The 23,345-nt window shown below is 40.3% G+C and overlaps 1 protein-coding gene across 2 annotated transcripts in view; it reads left to right on the forward strand.

Moving 5' to 3' along the window:
* Positions 1 to 784: 784 nt before the first annotated feature.
* LOC126236155 (coatomer subunit delta) overlaps positions 785 to 23,345 on the forward strand; it is a 131,200-nt gene continuing 108,639 nt past the window's right edge. The window contains exons 1-3 of one of the 2 annotated variants that reach the window (XM_049945242.1): positions 836 to 932; positions 2,342 to 2,381; positions 18,502 to 18,658. Coding sequence is in view for 1 of the 2 variants with exons in the window: in XM_049945241.1 (XP_049801198.1) it covers positions 930 to 932; positions 2,342 to 2,381 (43 nt within the window). In the remaining variant the exon portion in view is untranslated. Of the gene's footprint in view, positions 933 to 2,341; positions 2,382 to 18,501; positions 18,659 to 23,345 lie in introns of both variants that reach the window. The other variant, XM_049945241.1, reaches the window with a different exon arrangement.

Consider the following 23,345-nt stretch of genomic DNA (forward strand, 5'->3'; position numbering starts at 1 on the left):
ATTTGAGAATTTGGAGAGTATCGGTACAGGAGGAGGCATACAGCAGTCAAGTTCCAATATATTCCCAGAAAATTCTAGAAAATCAAAAACTTGTCTAATCAATTTGATGAAGAATGTTGGTGGGCACAAGGAGATGTAGCGCGTTACATCAGAGGACTGAAACGCTTACTTAGAGTTTTCCACAAAGCGGTTCACAAGACAAATTTCAGAATCAGTTTGCCGGCTAGCGGGAAACGCTGCTACCAAAATTCAGTCCTAAACGTAAATACGTTACTAAAAAAACAACAATAAACAAATATTTTGTCAAATCTACGTTTATTTTTGCACGGATGTGGTCGGAGAAATCTGAGAGACCGATTATGAACGCTTAAAGCGACATCATCCATCGCCGTCTGTGCAACAACTGGGTGTTTTTCCTAATTTCGAAACGAGATGATGAACTTAACGGGAGAAGACAAATTTATTCGACGAACTGGTTCAGTTGGCCGGTTGCTGGCTGACACATGCCGATATTTGTTTGCTTCCAATATAAACCGCAATTCGTCAGATTTAACACGTGCAAATAAAGAAAATATGTAAAAGACAGACGATATTTGTAGGTATTCAATATGAGCGACAGTACGGAAGGACGATGATAGCAATTAACTAACGTGTAACGATTTCTCATTATTCACTGGAAGCAATTCATGCTGTCCTGGGACTTCTAGAACGAGAATAAATATGTAGTTGCTGTAAATATATTATGTTTTGTTTTGCAAGTGCCCTACCTGAAAATTAAGATTAGCGAGAACACATTGTTTTGAACGCTCGAGTCTCTGCTGACAACTTCAGTCCCACGTCACCAGCTGGCATGTTGGTGGCGGTGTTTTGCTGAAAGTCGGAAACAGGCGTGATTAAATTTGTTTACGCCATCAATACTAATTTTTACAATGGTAAATATGGTTTTTTGAATTCACAACAATTTCTTCTGCGGAATGATGTGTGATACAAAAGCAGGGTTAACCTAAGTTACAAGTATAGTTGTTAAAAAAATATTCCGTGTAACTCGGTTTAAAAGAATACTTTAGAAAAAACTAAAGTTACTTTTGTGCTGTTTGTGAACAAATTAAAATAACGTAGTTCATGAAACGGGGAACTGTACATTGTGAAGTAAGGTTATGTGTGTATGTGTTTACTGGTATTGTATAGCTATACCGTAGTTTGTCAGACAGTTTTATAATCAGCATGAATTACTACGAAAGTAACTCTGTGTGCATGGGAAATTTATGGCAGAGCTGTACATCAGAAAGAAATAACAAGTTGTCGGTGGTATTGTGTTGTTTATTTACTCAGTGTGACCTGAACCACAGCAGCCTGCAAAAATATATAACAGTAATACTACATCACAGTGCCTGTACACAACGTAAGAGATCGTTCATTAAGTAAGTTAATTTCTTAAATTCGTCAACGCAGTGTTGTCTATTTGTTTCATATTTCGTAGTGTTAAATAGTGTGGTAGAAGTGATGAGAATTGCAAAGGATTGTCAGTAACAATTGATTAGCGAATATGTTTATTTTTTTTATGCCCTTGAGGTGAGAATTGCATTGAATATAGCGAAGGATAGAACTCTCCCCAAAAAGTTGCTCCTCACACACTACACGCAATAGGATTACGAATAAAACTGAATTATGGGAAACAGTGTAGAGTGATATGGTTAGTAAAACTTTATAGCGACCATTTCAGCAATAGGTAGCACACACAACACAAATATCATATATTTACTGCAAATGCTAGTGACAGAATGTTTGACTTTATGAGGAGTTTAAAAGTAGTAAAATATATTTTGCCATCTGATTATTCATGTTTAGCTTTTCCATTGTAAGGTAGCAAACTCAAGGTGCAGCTTGACACTCCTACAGAGTGTGACTGCAATGCGTGCATACAGGTGAATGTAATTGGTTGCATCAGTGACAATGTTAACTCATCTTGCCCCATTCCCTGCAGGTTCTTCACTCTGATTAGAGTGTACATAAGGGTTTTTTCAGTTAGCAATCAAAATTTTGGATTTAAGTTGTGTTTTAGTGAAGGTAAAATATGCAATATTGTGAGCACTGGTATATTTGTAAAAACATGTAACTGTCACTAATGGTAATAGCATTTTTGAGCTGTAATCACTTTTTAATGTGAGTAATGTTGGAAAATTAAAATTTTCTGAAATTGACATTTGGTTTCTTTTCACAAGTAGGCTTAACTGTAATTTTATTTCCTTCCTCACCAAAACTGTATGTGTGTATTAAATTTAAACTGTATTTTTATTTATCAATGGAATATTTGAATGTTTGTTGAACTCTTTGTTTGTAGGTACTCATAGCAGCAGCAGTTTGCACAAAAGCAGGGAAGAGTAAGTATTTGTGCAATTTCTCTCTCTCTCTCTCTCTCTCTCTCTCTCTCTCTCTCTCTCTCTCTCTCTCTCTCTCTCTTTCAATACAGCCCTTGAAATGAATTGCCAACACTTTGCTTCAGTTTGAGATTTATTTAATACTCCTTACTTGTACAGTAGTAATGAAGTCTCACACTTTATTAATTGTATTATACTGCTGTAATGTATATAAGCAAAATATAGGTGGTAACTAATGTCTGATAAGTAACAAGAAGATGTTACAGAACTGTTTGATCAGAAGAGTGCCATGTGACTTATACAGGAGGAAGAGGGATATATCATCAGGAGGGTAAAGCAAAAATGTTGTGTCTTGGAAGAATTACTTTTCATGTGCTAGTCATCTGTTTGCAAACTGGATTTGAATTCTTCTGATTACGCTTATGACAAGTATCTAGCGACACCCAATGTTATGGTGATTTTAAAATGTGATACCTAGTCTCTACCACAGTTCCTATTGCAAGCTTTCTAAGCTGCACTGCCATGAGTGTGGGGAGAAAATTACAGTATTACCATTCTGATGTGACTAGTGATGTCACTGTCATCACTGACAACCTTATCTGAAGCACAATCTGAGGTCTAGGTTTGTTTGGAAAGAGACATTGTGGTTGTCAATTGGTGAAGCCAGTGAATGTGTCATGTAAATAATCTCTTTCTCTTTTATACGGTGTGCATTCTGTACTTATATCTATGCTGGAAATCCATATTTTCTCGCTTGGCATGATATTTTCAAGTTTTTAATATTCTTGAAGACAATAATAAGAATGTCGTCCCACATGACCTCCATATTCCCTTACTGTGATAGTGAAGATACTCTTGGTTGTATGACGTCATAGTTGCCATAATGTTTATGTAGGTCCTGCTATGGTGATGAGTTGTTTCCGCCACTAGTTAAAGCTAACAGGTTGTTTCTTATTCTTCACTACTTACCCTGTCACAATACTTAGAACACTTTATAATGAGTAAATAGTGGAGCAAAATTTATGTTGAATTGTATCATCTGTTTTCACAACTTCTTGTGAGTGTAATAAATGTTGCTAACAATTGTTAATTACTGCAAAAGGGACTTGCTGTACTGTTAATATCTGTGTAAAAGACATTGGTGCAAAATATGTCCCACTAATGCACCTACTACATTATAGCTCTGTTACAATATGTCCTGTTCCATTAGAGACAAAACCACCTGTGGAAGCAGTCATGTCATGTGCCAATTTTGCAGGATCTTTGTACATGAAATGCTAGACTGCCCAGTTTTAGAGCTTGTTACCAGCACAGTATGGTCAACTTCAGTGTCTTCTACATTTGTATTTGATTGCTCCTGCCGTAGATCCCTAGATCGGCTTTTAAGAATTATGGTGTAAAAGTTGCCCTTGTAGAATGTAAGTTTGGAAGCTGAGTCGTAGTGTTTAATTTCTTGGTTATATGCTTATTTCCTGTTTGGGTTCTAATGGTTTACTTGTTGCTAGGAGTTTTAGGCTTAAAGTTCAAAAGATTGCAGTTTGAATCGTGTAGGATTTTATATGGTTTGTCATTTTTACCATTGGCAATAACTTGTGTAAGCAAAAATGCCAAATTGTGTAGCAGTTTGGGTTCAGTGTTAAAAGTGCATTTCCCTTACAGTTCAAAGGTTAAGCTTTATCACAAGTTGGAACAAGGCAAGAACATACCATTAATACATCCAATAGAATTTTATTTTACATCATCATATGTTGATATAAAGTATTTGTGTCTCGTACAGCTAAATGAAAATGTCGCTAAATAATTGTTTTCTGTAATCTGTAGTTACAATTGTTCATTTTCAGCTTGGTGTTGCAAATTCAATATGGTGACATTTGTACATATAACTAGTGAAGAAATGTGTTTGGTGGCTTGTACACAGAATAAATAATTTTGATGCAGCAAACGTTATTCAGATTGATTTGTACATGGCCCAGAACAACAAAGTGATTGACAGCAAGTTGTTTGTAGGGCATTTGGCATAGTAAAATCCAATCACTGAATGCACCTTGTTCTACGCCCTGTTCGGTTCACAATTTTCATATCATTCAGATATCTCAGGTGCTGGTTATCACAGTCAGTTGCAGATGATGCTTGTGACCAGTAATAAGTGTTGTGATTTGTTTTCATTGTTGTTTTACACCAAACAAAAAGGCCTGTTGCTGCAAATTTTTTATGCTTGCTAAGTACCATACTTATTCCAGATTGGATCCATTTGAATACACAGACATCTGTATTCTTTCCTTCTGCTGCTTGGAAACACTTTTTCATGCTTTTTCCTGACATTCTTGCCTTCCTTTGGAATGCAAAGACGCAAGTGTAATATGCTGTTCATCCACTGTCACTGTTGACATTTCAATGAAACTTGACATAGCAAAGGGCACAATTCAAGGTAAAAGAAGGCCACATACTTATACACTGATGGAAAAAAGAATCACAGCACCAAGAAGGAGCTGTGCAACATAAACTAAAGTTGGTAGGCATGTTTGTACATCAGAAAGATGATATCTGTTAAAATTTCATGCCATTTGCATAAGAGTGGTGTTAGTAGTTTCACTATGAGGATGCAAATGGGTTTGCTTTAAATACACACTATAACGGTCATGAGTGTTAGTTTCCTTTGAGATTGGACATGGTGAGTTGAGGTTAGTGAAGAATGCCTTTAAGGAGACAAAGACACATTTATCAACACCTCACAGAGTTTGAATGAGGTTGTGTAATAGGGCTGCTAGAAGATGGATGTTTCTTCTGCAATATTGCAGAAAGAATTGACAGGAATGTAACCATTGTACGTGTGTGCTGGCAGGGTGGTCACGAGACTGTGTGGTCGCAAGAAGGCACATGGCTTTACTGAGAGGTGTATGGCTTTGGTGCGTCGTACTGCATCTGTAGCAGCAATTTGAGCAGTGGTTGGCACCACAGTGACACAACAAACTGTTGCAAATTGGTTACTCCAGGGGCAGCTATGAGCCAGAGTGCCAGCAGTGTGCATTCCACTGATCCCAAACCACTGCCATTTGCGACTTCACTGGTGTCAAGTGAGAGATGATTGGAGGACAGGGTGGAGGTATGTTGTCTGATGAAAGCTGTTCTGCCACAGTGCCAATGATGGCTGTGTGCTGCGTAGTAAGAGGCCAGTTAAGGGCCTGCAACCAACCTGCCTGCTTGCTAGGCGCACTGGACGTATACCTAAAGTTATGGTCTGAGTTGCAATTTCGTATGAATGGAGGAGCACTCTCGTGGTTATCCCACACACCCTGACTGCAAATATGAGGGTGGTTTGAAAAGTTCTCGGAATGACCACGAGAGGTCAGTGCTAGCGTAACGAGTTGTTCACGTGATATTCATTGGACTGTTGCCTGTAAACACATGCCACGTCAGTGCTCTTGGAAGAGAGCTGTGGCAGTGACATGGTTCTGTTGTTGTTCCCGCGTATTGATTAGCAAATTTGGAAAAATCGAGATTCGAGCAGTTACTAAGTACTTTGTAAAGAAAGGTATGAAAGGAAAGGACATTCATGCCGATTTCCAGAATACACTGGGGGACTCTGCTTCATGTTCAACTGTTGTCAAGTGGACAAATGAATTTAAATTTGGTCTGCAGTGCTTAGATGATGATCTGCGCAGTGGTCAGCCAAGATGTGTCACTACTCCAGAAATCATTGTGAAAATGCACAAGATGGCCATGGTGGATTGCTGATTGAAAGTATGTGAAATTACTCACGCTTGCCACATGTCATCTGAAAGGGTATATCACATTTTAACTGAAGAATTAGAAGTGAAAAATTAACTGCAAGATGGTTGCCGTGACTTAATGCTGGATCAAAAATGCATAAGAATGGACATATCGGAACTAACGAACTAAGGTATGAATTGTTGCCACATCCATCTTATTTACCTGATATGGCTCTGTCAGACTTCCATCTCTTTCCAAAACTGAAAATTTTTCTTGGCGGATGAAGATTCAGTTCAAACAAAGAATTTATAGCCAGAGTTGACAATAATTTTGCAGGCATGGAGGAAACTCATTTTCAGTCTGCAGCTAGTGGTTGTGCGGTAGCGTTCTCGCTTTCCACGCCCGGGTTCCCGGGTTCGATTCGCGGCGGGGTCAGGGATTTTCTCTGCCTCGTGATGACTGGGTGTTGTGTGATGTCCTTAGGTTAGTTAGGTTTAAGAAGTTCTAGGGGACTGATGACCATAGATGTTAAGTCCCATAGTGCTCAGAGCCATTTGAACCATTTTTTGAAACTCATTTTCGAGATGGGGTCAAGGCACTGGAACATCGTTGGACCAAGTACGTTAATCTATACTGAGTACGTTAATCTATACTGAAAAATAAAAAAGTTTCGGTGATGTAAGTACTTTTTTTCTATTCAATTCCAAGAACTTTTCAAACCACCCTCGTGTGTACATAAATCAGGTGATTCAACCTTCTGTGCTGCCATTCGTGAACAGTATTCCAGGGGGAGTTTTCCAGCAGGATAACACTCACATACTGCTGTTGTAACCTGTGACACAACATGCTCTACAGAGTGTTGACATGTTGCCTTTGCCTGCTCAATCACCAGATCTGTCTCCAAATGAACCCATATGGGACATCATTGGATGACAACTCCAATGTCGTCCTCAACCATATTAACCTTCTCTGTATTGAGCGACCAGGTATAAAAGGCATGGAACTCCATCCCATAGACTGACATCCGGCACCTGTACAACACAACACAATGGTTTCATGCTTGCATTCAACATTCTGGCGGTACACTGGTTATTAATGTACCACCATTTCTCATTGTTAGTCGCTTAAATATGTTATATAAACAAATATTTTCTTGAAATTTCTTTATCTACATCAATTATTTTTTGGTGTTGTGATTTTTTCCCACCAATGTATAACATGACAATAATCTTTGGTAACACAATCAACCCTAATCATTCTGGTGTCAAACAGTATAAGGAAGATGATGATCTCGTGTGTAACATTGTGACACAGGAGATTGCTTGCAAAAAATTTGTGCAACCCACTCTAGAATATTGGTAAAGTGTGTGAATCCTATACCAAATAGGACAAACAGTGGATATTGAATGTATTTGAAGAAGGGTAACATGAATGGCTACAGTTTTTTTTTATCCTTTGGAGAACATCATAGAGGTGCTGACAGTCCTGAAGAAGGATGCCAACTACTCTTTAAAAGCATGTATTTAGAAAGATTCAAGAACTAGTGTTAAATGAGGAATGTAGAAGTATACTACAACTGCGTTTATATTGCCACAATAGGGACAGTAAAGACAATATTAGACTAATCACAGCACACATGGAGACATTTAAGCTGTCATTCTTCCAACATTGTGGGCCTATAGGTGAATGAAACAGTAAAGAAACCCTAATACGTGGTAAAATTTGAAGCACTCTCTGTCATGCATTTCAGTGCTTGCAAAGTATAGATGTAGATTTTAGATTTTTTTTATCACTCAACAACATGTTTTTACTTTGCCTCTCAGAATTGATAAATGTTAAGTAGTATTTCCTGTTTTATGTTTGTCTGGATGCAGTGATATGTATACCTGGGAATGGAGTTGCGGAGAGGGAGACATTGATAGGCACATATAATAACTGATGGAATTAGTGGGGAAAGCGTTCGAGGAAATGAGACTGCTAAGTATTAGTTAAGAAGTCATTGAGTACTCCAAATCAGTAATAAAGACAAAATAGGAAAGCATAATAGAGCATTCAGGAAACAAATGAGATGTGTATGTGAATACATCTATACTCTGTAGACTACCTTATTGTGTATGGTGGAGGGTACTGCATGTACTACTGTCACCTCCCGTCTTTCCTGTTCACCATGGTTGGTTTGTAGAAAGATTTTTGGTAAGCTTTCAAGAAGTGTAAATCTCTGTAATTTTACCTTCATGGTTTTTCTGTAAGATACACACTGCCCAACAAAAAGAAGTGAAGCACCCAGACGGGCAGGAGGAAATAAAATTAAACTTCACCGGATGAAAGAGTATGTGATGTTATTTCAGTAATTACAAAATTAAGTCAGATTTACGTAGAGCTTGGTAGCATGAGTTCACATACCATTATGCAAGTGTGGATTCATCTGGCAAGAGTGTGATAGTTATTTTATTCTCTCTTGAGGCAAGCTGCCTGACAGCTTGTCCTTCATATCCTGCATTCTGGCAGTGGAATAGAGATGACATACAAGATGGTTCCACACATGTTCTCTCAGGAACAGATCTGCAGATCTTACTGGCCACAGGAGTATATAAACATCATGCCGACAGTTCATAGAGGTACATAAAATGTGTGGACAATCATTGTCCTGTTGAAAACGGCACCACGTTACTGCCCCATGAGAGGTAACATATGAGGATGCAGGCCATGACATACTGTTACACCATCAGAGTTCCCACAGTCACTATCAGTTGTGACCTAAAGGCATATCCAATGTCTCGCCACACCATGATGCCAGGAGTAATTCTGGTGTGCTTTTCGTACTCATCGGAAGAGTAGAACCTCTCGCCAACAATGGTGATCAGGTGTAGTGTGGGACTACTGTTCATCACTGAACACAGTGATGCCATTCATCAGCAGTCTGTGTTTTCCGGCCACGGCACTATTCTGAATGCAGCCATTTGTGTTATGGTGTTAACAGCAGCAGCCTACACATGAGGTGGTAACTCCTTTACTGGTTGCTGCTAGTGTCTGACCAATGGTGAGGGATGATGGAGCATGTAGCAGGGAGTCGAATACTTGTTCTTGGATGCTCCACAAATCTGGACATTGCATCAGTCGATCAGCTGGCCAAATGGAGACGTATCAAATGCTGATAATGCTTTCTCACAGAAGCATGCAGCATCACTGTGTCCTTCACAGTGAAAACTCAAGAGCTGATGCAGTTCACATCCCTTGTAAAATAAACGGCCAGGCCAGTTAACAACACCAAACATGAACATCACTGATGCATTCATATATTCTAGTGGTCGAATGCATTCATGTATTCTAGTGTCGTTCTAACTGTCACAGAGAAGTGCAACTCTAAATCATTTACATACTGCACAATGATGGGTATTTGCATGATGATACATTGTTATCTGACCATGTTTTCTGGGAGCTTAACTTTTTTTGTCAGGCAGTGTATATGGGAGGGAGCAAAATGTTAGCTGATTTTTTTTTAGGAACACACACTTTAAGAATTTTAGTAGTAGGGCCTATAATGCACAGTGAAAACATCTATCTTGTAGCATCGGCTACTGAAATTGGACGAGCATCTATGTGATGCTGTCCTGTGTACTAAATGAACCTATGATCAGCACTGCTCTTCTTAGGATCCCACCTTGTAAGCATTCTAGACTGAAGAGCAATACTTAAGTATTGTCAGACAACTGTTTTGTAAGGTACCTCTTTCATGGATGGATTTTGCTTCCTAAGGGTTCCTTGAGTGAAACTCCAATGAGATTAGATTAGATTAGATTAGATTAATACTAGTTCCATGGATCATGAATACGATATTTCGTAATGATGTGGAACGAGTCAAATTTTCCAATACATGACATAATTAGGTTAATTTAACAACATACTTAAGTTAATATAACAACTTTTTTATTTTTTGTGTTTTTTATATTTTTTACTATATATATATATATATATATATATATATATATATATATATATATATATATATATATATATATATATATACACACACACTCCTGGAAATTGAAATAAGAACACCGTGAATTCATTGTCCCAGGAAGGGGAAACTTTATTGACACATTCCTGGGGTCAGATACATCACATGATCACACTGACAGAACCACAGGCACATAGACACAGGCAACAGAGCATGCACAATGTCGGCACTAGTACAGTGTATATCCACCTTTCGCAGCAATGCAGGCTGCTATTCTCCCATGGAGACGATCGTAGAGATGCTGGATGTAGTCCTGTGGAACGGCTTGCCATGCCATTTCCACCTGGCGCCTCAGTTGGACCAGCGTTCGTGCTGGACGTGCAGACCGCGTGAGACAACGCTTCATCCAGTCCCAAACATGCTCAATGGGGGACAGATCCGGAGATCTTGCTGGCCAGGGTAGTTGACCTAAGCCTTCTAGAGCACGTTGGGTGGCACGGGATACATGCGGACATGCATTGTCCTGTTGGAACAGCAAGTTCCCTTGCCGGTCTAGGAATGGTAGAACGATGGGTTCGATGACGGTTTGGATGTACCGTCCACTATTCAGTGTCCCCTCGACGATCACCAGTGGTGTACGGCCAGTGTAGGAGATCGCTCCCCACACCATGATGCCGGGTGTTGGCCCTGTGTACCTCGCTCGTATGCAGTCCTGATTGTGGCGCTCACCTGCACGGCGCCAAACACGCATACGACCATCATTGGCACCAAGGCAGAAGCGACTCTCATCGCTGAAGACGACACGTCTCCATTCGTCCCTCCATTCACGCCTGTCGCGACACCACTGGAGGCGGGCTGCACGATGTTGGGGCGTGAGCGGAAGACGGCCTAACGGTGTGCGGGACCGTAGCCCAGCTTCATGGAGACGGTTGCGAATGGTCCTCGCCGATACCCCAGGAGCAACAGTGTCCCTAATTTGCTGGGAAGTGGCGGTGCGGTCCCCTACGGCACTGCGTAGGATCCTACGGTCTTGGCGTGCATCAGTGCGTTGCTGCGGTCCGGTCCCAGGTCGACGGGCACGTGCACCTTCCGCCGACCACTGGCGACAACATCGATGTACTGTGGAGACCTCACGCCCCACGTGTTGAGCAATTCGGCGGTACGTCCACCTGGCCTCCCGCATGCCCGCTATACGCCCTCGCTCAAAGTCCGTCAACTGCACATACGGTTCACGTCCATGCTGTCGCGGCATGCTACCAGTGTTAAAGACTGCGATGGAGCTCTGTATGCCACGGCAAACTGGCTGACACTGACGGCGGCGGTGCACAAATGCTGCGCAGCTAGCGCCATTCGACGGCCAACACCGCGGTTCCTGGTGTGTCCGCTGTGCCGTGCGTGTGATCATTGCTTGTACAGCCCTCTCGCAGTGTCCGGAGCAAGTATGGTGGGTCTGACACACCGGTGTCAATGTGTTCTTTTTTCCATTTCCAGGAGTGTGTGTGTGTGTGTGTGTGTGTGTGTGTGTGTGTGTGTGTGTGTGTGTGTGTGTGTGTGTGTGTGTGTGTGTGTATATATATATATATATATATATATATATATATATATAACACAAAGACAAAAGTTGTCGGCTGACGTAACAGAGTGACATCCTGTCTCGGTGGGCAGAACATTTTAATGACGTTCTTAATCCCGACCATCAGACAACCGATATTCCATACATAGAAGCACTTGAAGACCTGCCAGTTGAGGAACAACTTGTGGATGCCCCTTCCTACCATGAATTCATTTCAGCACTGGCTAAGCTGAAAAATGACAAAACAGCAGGATTAGATAACTTGCCATCAGAGCTATATAAATATGGGGGGCCAAACATCAAGAAACCATTGTTTGCTCTGATCTTAAGGATTTGGGAGTATGAAATGATTCCACATGACTGGAGAGATGCTTGTATTTCCAAGACCTATAAAGGCAAGGGTGACATATCAGACTGCAGCTCCCACAGGGGCATTTCTCTTCTCTCAGCAGCGGGAAAAGTCCATGCCCACATAATTAACACCCGGTTAACACACTTTGCAGAAAAACTGCTACCGGAGACCCAGTGTGGATTTCGCTCAAACAGAGGCACAGTGGATGCCATATTTGTTGTCAAACAAATGCAAGAGAAAAGCTTAGAGCAACATCAGCCTTTGTTCATGTGCTTTGTAGACCTGGAAAAAGCTTTTGATTGTGTCCCACGGGAAGCCCTCTGGATCATACTAAAGAAAACTGGGTGCCCTGACAAAATTGTCAGTTTGATTCAGCAGTTTCATGAAAACATGATGGCAAAAATCCGCCATGAGGACAAGCTCTCAGAACAGTTTCCCGTGACATGTGGTGTAAAACAAGGCTGTGTTCTGGCTCCCACACTCTTCTCACTTTACTTCGTAGTTGTTATGAGAGACGCGACCAAAGCCTGTAGTAATCAAATCAGTCTCGACACAAGGACAGACAAAAGTGTCTTCAACATCTCTCGCCTCAGAACAAAAAGTCGCGTAACCAAACTATCCATCTTAGAGATTCTCTACGCGGATGATGTATGCATGATGGCTAATTCTTGCGAAACTCTTCAGACTTACATAAATCTGCTAAATGCCTCCTGCAGAAGATTTGGCTTAGCCATTAGCATCACTAAGACTCAAGTTCTCAAACAGCCACTTAGAGGTCTTAATGCAGATGACTCCAGTATTGAGATAAATAACAAACCCTTGCAAAATGTGTCAAATTTCAAATACCTGGGAAGCCAAATTAGAAGTGACAACAGCCTGACAACGGAAATCGCAGCGCGTATAGCCAGCGCAGCCTCAGCCTTCGGTAAGCTTAATGACCGAGTATGGAAATCACATGATCTCAAACTACAAACAAAAATTGCAGTCTACAAAGCAGTAGTATTATCCACCTTACTCTATGCCTCGGAAACCTGGTGCTGTTACAAAGCTGACATTAAGAAGCTAGATAAATTTCATCTTCAATGTCTGAGATCAATTCTGCGCATCAAATGGGAAGACCATGTCCCAAACACGGAGATTTTGCGCCGCGTGAAACTGGCTGGTATTGAAGCTTTAATAATGAAACATCAACTGAGATGGAGTGGTCACATAGTACGCATGGATGACAGTAGGCTACCTAAAGCGGTATTCTACTCACAGCTCTCGTGCGGGAAGAGGAGGAAAGGTGGTCAACACCTGCGATATAAAGACACCATTAAACGCCACCTTGCAGCCTGTGGCATTCCAAGCAACCGTTGGGAGGAGCTAGCATTGCGCCGATCGGAGTGGCGATCAACTGTACATAAGAGCATTGAACAATTCGAGCAAAAGCGTCTAATGAACCTGGATGCTAAAAGAGAGCTCCTCTTGAATACATTACTTTCTCAAAAATTTTGGATAAAGCTGTTAGAAGGGAGATTGGACGGTAATTGTTGACATCAGATCTATCCCCCTTTTTATGCAAAGGTATAACAATAACCTATTTCAGTCTATCAGGGAAAATGCCCTGTTCCAGAGAGCTATTACACAGGTGGCTGAGAATCTTACTTATCTGTTGAGAACAAGCTTTTAGTATTTTGCTGGAAATGCCATCAATTCCATGTGAGTTTTTGCTTTTAAGCAAGTTTATTATTTTCCTAATTTCAGAGGGAGAAGTGGGTGAGGTTTCAATTGTATCAAATTGCATAGGTATGGCCTCTTCCATTAACAGCATAGCATCTTCTAATGAACACCTGGATCCTACTATATCCACAACATTTTGAAAATGATTATTAAAAATATTTTCAACTTCTGACTTTTTGTTCGTAAAGTTTTCATTCAATTTGATGGTAATACTGTCTTCCTGTGCTCTTGGTTGACCTGTTTCTCTTTTAATAATCTTCCAAATTGTTTTAATTTTATTATCAGAGTTGCTGATTTCAGACATGATACACATGCTTCTGGATTTTTTAATAACTTTTCTTAATATAACACAGTAGTTTTTATAATGTTTGATAGTTTCTGGGTCACTACTCTTTCTTGCTGTCAGATACATTTCCCTTTTCCGGTTACAAGATATTTTTATACCCTTAGTAAGCCATGGTTTGTTACAAGGTTTCTTACGAGTATATTCAACTATTTTCTTGGGGAAGCAGTTTTCAACTGCATTTACAAAAAGTCATGAAATAAATTATATTTTAAATTGGCATCAGGTTCACGGTACACCTCATCCCAGTCTAACTGCTGTAGGCTTTCCCTGAAATTTGCAATTGTTAAATTGTTGACTGAACGTACTACTTTGGAGGACTGTTTAGTATTGCTGAATGGAGCTATGTCATATATTGTAACTAGCTGTGCACCATGATCAGAAAGACCATTCTCAACAGGCTGAGCATTTATCTGGTTAAACTTATCTTGGTCTATAAAGAAGTTACCTATCAGTGAGCTGCTATCCTTTACCACCCGAGTAGGAAAATCAATAACGGGTGTCAAATTGAAAGAACCGAGTAATACTTCAAGGTCATCTTTCCTATTACCCTCTTTCAGAGAATCTACATTGAAGTCCCCACAAATAATAATTTGCTTCCCCCTGTCTGACAGATAGCACAACAAGGAGTCCAAATTTTTCAGAAATAGATGAAAATTTCCTGATGGGGACCTATATACACTTACAATTATAAATGTGCCTTTATTTAATTTAAGCTCACAGGCACATGCTTCTATATGTTTCTCTACACAAAACTTTTTTGTTTCTTTCCTTTTTGCACAATGATAACTTTTGACATATATGGCAACTCCTCCTTTCTCCATATTTTCTCTCATTACATGTGCAGAGAGCTTATATCCACTTACATTTACCTTATCCATATCAGTAACAATGTGATGCTCAGACAGGCATAGTAGATCTATGTCATCCTCAGCTTCTAAATCTTCTAAACAAACCAGAAGCTCTCAATATTTTGATGAAATATACTTACATTATTTTTAATTATACTTTTATGAGAACCTTTCCTTATTATAACATTTGCAGTACTCTCCTGTCTGAGTTTCTCATTGTGCTTAGGCCTAGTTCCTATACCACTGGTCACATGGTGTTCAGAGAGGCAGATTATGTCAACTGGGTTGGGCGACTTTAATTCATCAATGCAATTACCTAGGACTGAGATACAACTTGGTGGAGATAAAATTTCTGGTGATTGGTGAAAATTTATAATTGACAGCTGTGATTGGTGATCCAATGTGCTAGAATTGTGCTGTTTAATTTCTTTCCTAAACTGAAGATTTGTTTCAATCCTGACCTCTCGTAGAACTTGACATCTTTCTGTCTTACCTACCCTAAAAAAGGTGCTGCTCCAACTCCTGTAACCACTGGTATTTTACCATTCATGGCAGTGCCTCCCCCCCTTAAATTTCCGGCTATTACCCCAGCCAGTTTCCCCTTCCCTTTCCTGTTGAGATGTAGGCCGTGCCTGGTATAGTCCCACCTACTGAGATAATCAACAGGAACCACACCAATATGAGCCCCCCGCACCCGACCCAAGCAGCCGTTCCAACTCCAAATTAACTCTCCCAACAGAAGAGTTCAAATGAGGCCGGTCATGGCATCTCAGGACAGATACAAAATCAACATTGGTGTGTCTCGATGCCGATGCAATCTTTACCAGGTCACACTCTATACTGTACCCAGGATCTCTGTTGATGCTGTTCCCTGGCCCTCCCACAATAACCACGGTGTCTTCCCTGGTAAATCCTTTACAGAGTGAACCTAAATCCTCTTGTCACCTGATCAAGACTAGCACTTGGTTTGAAAAAATTTGTGACCTGGTATTCTGGCCCTAATTCCTCCTGCAGAAGTTGGCCTACACCTCTGGCATGAGAACTGCCTAACAACAAAACTTTCTTCCTTTTTGATGACTTTCCTACATTCTTTTTCAATTTCCTATTGAAAGTTTGTTGTGTCCTGTCTACACCTACCTCTGCTTGAGGCTCATCAGTTTCTAACTGAAGCAACAGGTCAAACTTATTTTTTACATTCACCACAAAACTGTCAGACTTAGTTCTAGGCCTGTTCCTTCTGTTACCTGTTGCCACTTCCCACCTCTCTTTGCCCTTCTCCCTCCTTAACCTGTCCAGATCTTCCCTAGCCTGATCTAGCTCAGCCTGAAGGGCAGCAATTTTCCCCTCCTGTTCCACTATCTTCCTATCTCTGCTGCAAATCCTGCAAAACCACTGATGAGCCTGATCCACTTTCCCGACATCCACGCCACTGCAGTCCCCCCAGTGAAAAAAACTACTGCATCCATCACACCAAACCCCGGAACTAACAATTCTACGGCAAGTCAGGCACTTCTCACTCATGGCAAAAATAATACTTTAGCTAGAATAAATCAATTAAATTACCGAAAATCAAAAAAAGACGTTACAAGAATTAAGCCTATTCACAAATGTATATAAGCAAGTTTCTGATTTAAAATTCCGCTGTTTTTCTGAGATCTGTATTAAAACAATGAAGGTATAAGCTATTTATTATATATTTCACTCGATGGAATGAAAAAAAGGACAATTAAACGAGATACTTTAAGTTTTATTCTCCAAAAACGTTACGAGAATTAGGCCTATAAACAAATGTATATAAGCAAGTTTCTGGCATAAAGTTACGCTGTTTTTATGAAATCTGTATTAAAACAATGAAGTTGTATGCTATTTACGGTAGTTTACTTATTTGTTACCGAGAAACTAGTTAAATTACCGTGAAACAAGAAACAAACACGTTTACAAAATTTAAGCCTAAGCGCGACTTCGCAAAGTTACGATATTTAATTTGTTGTCGGCGTTAAACTAAATTATATTCCTGTCTAAATCACTTGTTAGATATAGTTCTTCCACTTTAAAGTGCTCTATATATGTACTTTCAGATATTGAATGGATGTGACTCTTTCCATTGATGTTTGACAATTTAGTAATTAAACAAAAATTGGTGTCTCTACCTATTTATGCACTGTATGTTATATTTGTGTATATTGAGAGTCATCTGTCAGCCACTGCACCAATTGTCAGTCGTCTGTAAGTCTGCCTGCATATTTCTAAACTTTTCCAGTGTTGAAACTTCTTTGTATGCAACTGCGTCACCTGTCAACAGCCTCAAGGCACTTCTGATGTTGCCCTGTAAGTCATTTGTATTATGTTGTGAACTCCCTTCATACACCAACAGATATTTTTACATCACAATATTCCTCTCTGTTAAGAAAGACACTTTAATCCAATCATAACATAGCTAGTCTGATGTTATGTCCTTCGGTTTTTCCTTGTCAAGAGATAGTGCAAAACTGCGTCGAATGCCTTCCGGAAGGTAAAGAATATTGCATCAACCTTTGCAAGAACATCTATTGCCGATTGGGTCTCATGGCAGAATAGAACAAACTAGGGCTTCCAAGACTGTTGTTTGTGGAATTCATGTTGATTCTTGGAGAGCAAAGATTCAGTTACCACTAAAATCATAAAACATATTACAAAATGTGGCAACAGAGTAACATAAGCAGTACAGGCAAATACACTGACAGAAGAAAAAATCGCAACACCAAAAAATAAATTTTGAGATTACATTTGTTAAGTAACATATTTGAGTGATTAACATTGCAAGATCACAGGTTAATGTATGTGTGAGGTAAGCCATTGCAAATGTCAAATGTCGCTTCATTGATAATTGGGTTAACTGCCAGAATGTTGAATACAAGCATACAAATGTGCACACACTGTGTTGTACAGGTGCCAGATGTTTGTGGGATGGAGTTCATGCCTGTTGCACCTGATCGATCAACACAGGGACGGTTAATCCTGGTTGTGAGTGACACTGAAGTTGTCATCTGATAATGTTTCATATGTGGTCGATTGGAGACATATTTTGTGATCAAGCAGGCCAAGGCAACATGTTGACACCCTGTGGAGCATGTTAGGTTACAACAGCAATCCTTGGTTTGAGCATTATCCTGTTAGAAAATAACTCGTGGAGTGCTGTTTATGAATGGCAGCACAACAGGTTGAATCGCCAGATTTATGTACAGATTTGCAATCAGGGTGTGTGGGATAACCTCAAGAGTTTTCCTGCTGTCATACGAAATCACATTCCAGACCACAACTCCAGGTGTAGGTCCAGTGTGTCTAGCACGCAGATACGTTGGTTGCAGGTACACAACTGGCTTGCTCCTAACCAACACAGGGCCATCACTGGCACCGAGGCAGAATCAGCTTTCATCAAACAACACAACAAACCTCCACTCTCTCCTCAAGTGAGCTCTCACTTTACATCCCTGTAGTTGCAAATGGCGATGCTTTGGGGTCAGTGGAATGCCCGCAAACGGGCATCTGGCTCAGAGCTATCCTTAAAGTAACAGATCTGGAACAGTTTGTTGTGTCACTGTGGTGTCAACTGCTTCTCACATTTCTGCTGCAGATGCAGTACGGTGCACCAGAGCCACTCACTGAACAAGGTGGTCTTCCCTCTCAGTAGTCCCACATGGCCATCTGGAGCCTGGTCGTCTTATGACCGTACATTCTCCTGAGCACCACTGCCAGGCTGCCAGCAATCGTGTGCAGTGGCTACATTCCTGGCAAGTCTTTCTGCTGTATTGTAGAAGGAACATCCAGCTCCTCATAGCTCTATTACATGACCTTGTTCAAACTCAAATGAGATGTTGGTAATAGTGTCTTTGTCACCTTAAAGGCATTCTTGACTAACAGCAACTCACCATGTCCAACATCAAAGGTAACTAATGCTTACAACCATTACAGTGTGTATTTCTAGCAAACCCTGATTTGCATCCTCGTAATGGCACTACTAGCACAATCATATGCAAATGGTGCGAAATTTTAATAGACATCACCTTTCGGAGTTAGAAACACGCCTATCACCAGTCATTGATGTTGCACAACTCTTTCTTGGTATTGCAATTATTATTATTATTATTATTATTATTATTTTGTCTGTTAGTGCCATAATGTGTGTCTGTTCGTCCACCGTTTTGGAAGCTGGAATGGCCTGCACGCTTTTCGAGTCATTTGGATGGAACACTGCATTCCTCCAGTGACCCATGAAAGACTGTTGATACAAGAGAAGCAGGTGCTCTCGCACATGCTATGAGAATGATATAGTTAACCATAAAGCCCAGTCGTCTTCTCTCTATTGAGCAATTTTAATTGATTTTCTGTCTCGCAGTCACTTATCACAATAGACAATTAAAAGAAGAAATTGTAATGTAGTTTTTCTCAGGTAAATAATTTTGGAAAATAGAATTAAGTATTTCTGCCTTGTCTGTGTCATTCTCTTTTCCTATGCCAGTGTGATAACTTAGTGATGGGATAAATAGATTTGCTCAATTTCCTAACTTAACAGAAGAACACAACTTCATAGAAGTTTTTTGTGAGATTGAAAGGAATTTTATTTTAGAATTCATTGAATTCATTGAACACTTCATACATTACTGTACATTATCATTTTTACTTCATATTCTTTGTCAAAAAGGCTTTGGCTATGTTTAAATTGGTGGTGAAGTTATTTTTGCTCTTGGAGCAACTTTCTAAATGCGGCTGTTTAACCATTGTGCATCTTTCCCATCCCTCACAATGTTGCTCGGCACATACCTCCTCTGAGCCATATTGTCTTGAATTTTACACAGATGTAATCAACATTTTTATTGTCAGAGATTAATGTTTGATGTTGACTGAAAACTGTTTGTTTCATTTTCTAAGATGAAATATCTTCCCATCTTTCTCAACATTACTACTGACACACACAGTGATGCTACACTGTGCAACGCAGTTGAAGGATCACTTTTTTGAAATCCCATAATTGTTTGCCAGTGTGACACATCAGTGAAATTTGGTTCTACATTCCTACGTAATGGTACAAAAGTGTGGTGCCCTATGATACCACTTGGGCTTGGCGATGCTTCAAACAGTACAGTACTGACACATGCGAAAATGATCACAGCTCAGAAGTACATGTGATGTGTATGGTGGGTTAATGATGTCACATTGGCACCAAATTTCACCATAATTCTGTACAATACCATCATAGATGTGTCGAACAAAGAAAAGATTGTCACACCCCTTGTTCCCCACATATCACTCCTTCTTTTGATGCCTTTGCAATGGAGGTCAGAACTGAGATTCCCAGTGTTGGATTTGCACAGTTTTCATATGGGTGATCAAGTAAAAGGTGTCAAACATACTACCGTTCAGAATAAACACAAAAAAACCATAGGAAGTGGCATAAAGGGCATCATTTGTACCAACTTTTTCCTTGGGGCACCAATTCCAAACATTTTCAATCAAAAACGACAGTATGCACTGCGGTGAACAACAGGATGACATTCTTGACAACGTTTGATGCTGTTGACACCTGCCCGATGACTCAACCCTTCTCCAAGTACATCGTCAGGCAGCAACTCCTTTGAATGTGATCATGCCCATTTGGAGTGCAGTGTGGCCACAAGTTTTGCTCTGGTTCACAGGGTGGAACCTCTAGGGACTATTCAAAACCATTCAACAAAATCTGAAATGCAATCTAAAGCAGCAAACTATGCTTACGCTTTTTTAGCCCACTTGTTTCGTGCCCTCCTGTTGCCTGATTACAGAGGGATGTAACATTTACACATGCGTGAATAAAATGGAAGAGGGACCCTTGGTGCCACCTGCTCAAATTTGTTGAGCTCTTTAAAAATGTGCTTGTACAGAGATGACGTGTGACGAAGTCATAGGCACTTGCAGATGAACAACCGATTTGACACTTCTCTGATTCCAGATGGCCTACTAGCAGATGGAAGAGCAGCTGTGTATCACACCTGCAGGTGCCTAGGACACACATCTCTGATTCTTATAGGGTGTCCTTGCGATTTTATTCAGTTGTGTCAGTGTTGCACCCTTTCGTGATCACGCCACAGGAGGGCTGAAAAAGCATTAGCATCCCTTGTTGCTTCAGACTGTGTTCAAATTTTGTCAAATGGTTTTGAATAGCTGTAATTGTTTCACCCTGTACATGCAAGAGCAAGTATTGTGATTGTATTGCACTCCAGAGGGGTGCAATCACATGCAGTGAGATTACTAACACACAATATCCTTAGAAAAGGATTGAATCATGTGGTGGGTGTCTCAGTGTCAAATGTTGCCAAGAACATAGTCCTGTTGTTCATCACACTGAAAACTCTCATTTTCGACCAAAAAATATGTGGGAATCAACACCCCAAGGAAAGGGATGGTATCATTGATGCCCTCTATGTCTCCCCCTAAGGCCTTTTCATATCAGTTCTGAGTAGTGGAGTGTCTGACGTGTTTTACTTGGACGCCCATAAGAAAACTGTGTTATTTCAGCACTGCACATCTTGGTTTTGACCTCCATCAGGGAGGCTTCAAAAGAAGGGGTGAAATGTGGTTAAGACGGGGTGCAACGACCTTCCCATGTGACACATCCATGGTGGTGTTGTACAGAAATGTGGTGAAATTTGGTTTCCAATGTGACATCCTGAGCTGTGGCATTTTCTTCGCATGCATCAACACCATGCTGTTTGAACCATGACCAAGTCCGAGGATGATGTTGCAGGGCATTACCCTTTCGCAGCATTACAGAAGTATGTTGTATGGACCTTTGAGCCTAATTTCAAACTTATGTGTTGCAGTGGGAGATAATTATGGGGTTTTGAAAAGTGATCCTTTAATTGTGTTGCACATTTTATATCTGCCTTAAGATTACTGATTTCCTGCTCTGTGTTTACTGAATCTAAAAATTTGAGCCTTTTTGTTACCAGGAGCTGTAAGATCTAACTGCTGCAGGAAATTTTTGGATAGAGCAATTAGACCAATACCATACGAATCCATGTATCTAGAATCTATCTTATGAATTGAATCTCCCAGTCAGTAGCTGGTTAGTTGAAATCTTACCCCAATACTATAAAATGACAACTTCTCCAAGCTTGCTCAGAAACATTCTGCCACTACTCTTCAGGCAGGCAGTTTCTTAGAACGTCTGGTTATCGTGTACGATCACCTTTAACATTTATATTCATCTAATTATATCACGTTCAGGATCTGTTCTAACTTCATTAGATATTATTGTATTGTTTTTGGCTATAAACATGCCTCTTTCACTGCTGTCTGGCCAGTCTCCACAATATACATTTCAGCCTGGATTTAAATTTTCATTGCTGTTAATATCAGGTTATAGACAGCTTTCCTTTTCTAATACAATGCTGGCATTATTGCTGTTTATAAACAGGCCTATTTTTGGGTTCTATTTATGGACACTCCTGTCGTTAACTTATTTTACAACTCAGTAAATAATTAATTGTCCCTGCACAAAGGTCAAGGGTTAATCTACATAAAAAACCATGTACACACCACATGTATCCTGCTATCTTGTAGTTGCTTTCTGTGTGTAGTGTATGCCTGACGTTGTATGGGAGGGTGTCCTACAGTTATCCAACTAAAGGTGGAATTGATGTATCTGCATCCTAGATCTTTAAATCTCTGTTTTAAGCTCTCCACTCAGCTCAAATCAGAGGATCACAATCAGTTCCACATCTCCAATGAAACCCAACCAGCAAACCTTCCAAGTGTACACTGGCCTTCTTTTCCAACCTGACTGCCATTTCAGTGGGGCACCATTTACTGCCTGATATTGGAGTGCCCAAGGACTCTGCACTTGTCTGGATCTTTCGAGATGATTGGTCACAGCCCCAACAGACGAGGCATCCCATGCTGGCCCAGATGTTCTCTTGGCAGCACAGAACAATCCTTATTATCTCATGAATCTTTCCTTAGCCCTTGTTCTTATCATATGATATCCAGCTCTTCTGAAATGTGTGATGTATGCAACCTACTGTCACTATCTTCTTTTTCCTTTCCTTTCCTTTCCTTTCCTTTCCTTTCGCTCTTATTCAGTTTACTCCTTCTTCTGCAGATCTTCAACATTCTTGTCTCATCTGCAGTTTTAAGCCTTGTCTAATGTCAGTGGCAACTGGTGTATCATTGTATTTAGTTTGCGTTGCACACAAGCTATTGCCAGAAAAGAGGGTGTACTGGTGTATATGTCTTTTGCCCATTGTTTTGCTGATGTGGATTGGTAGAGATGCGAATAAACAATCTCTCTCTCTCTCTCTCTCTCTCTCTCTCTCTCTCTCTCTCTCTCTCACACACACACACACACCATTCGTCTTCAGAATTTAATCCTATCTTTTAAATTTTTTGATGTATTTATATGATAGTTTCTTTAAATAAAACACTAAAAAACATAAACATGCTTCT

This window comes from Schistocerca nitens, chromosome 2, assembly GCF_023898315.1.
Source record: "Schistocerca nitens isolate TAMUIC-IGC-003100 chromosome 2, iqSchNite1.1, whole genome shotgun sequence".
In the NCBI taxonomy this organism is placed as follows: Eukaryota; Metazoa; Arthropoda; class Insecta; order Orthoptera; family Acrididae; genus Schistocerca; species Schistocerca nitens.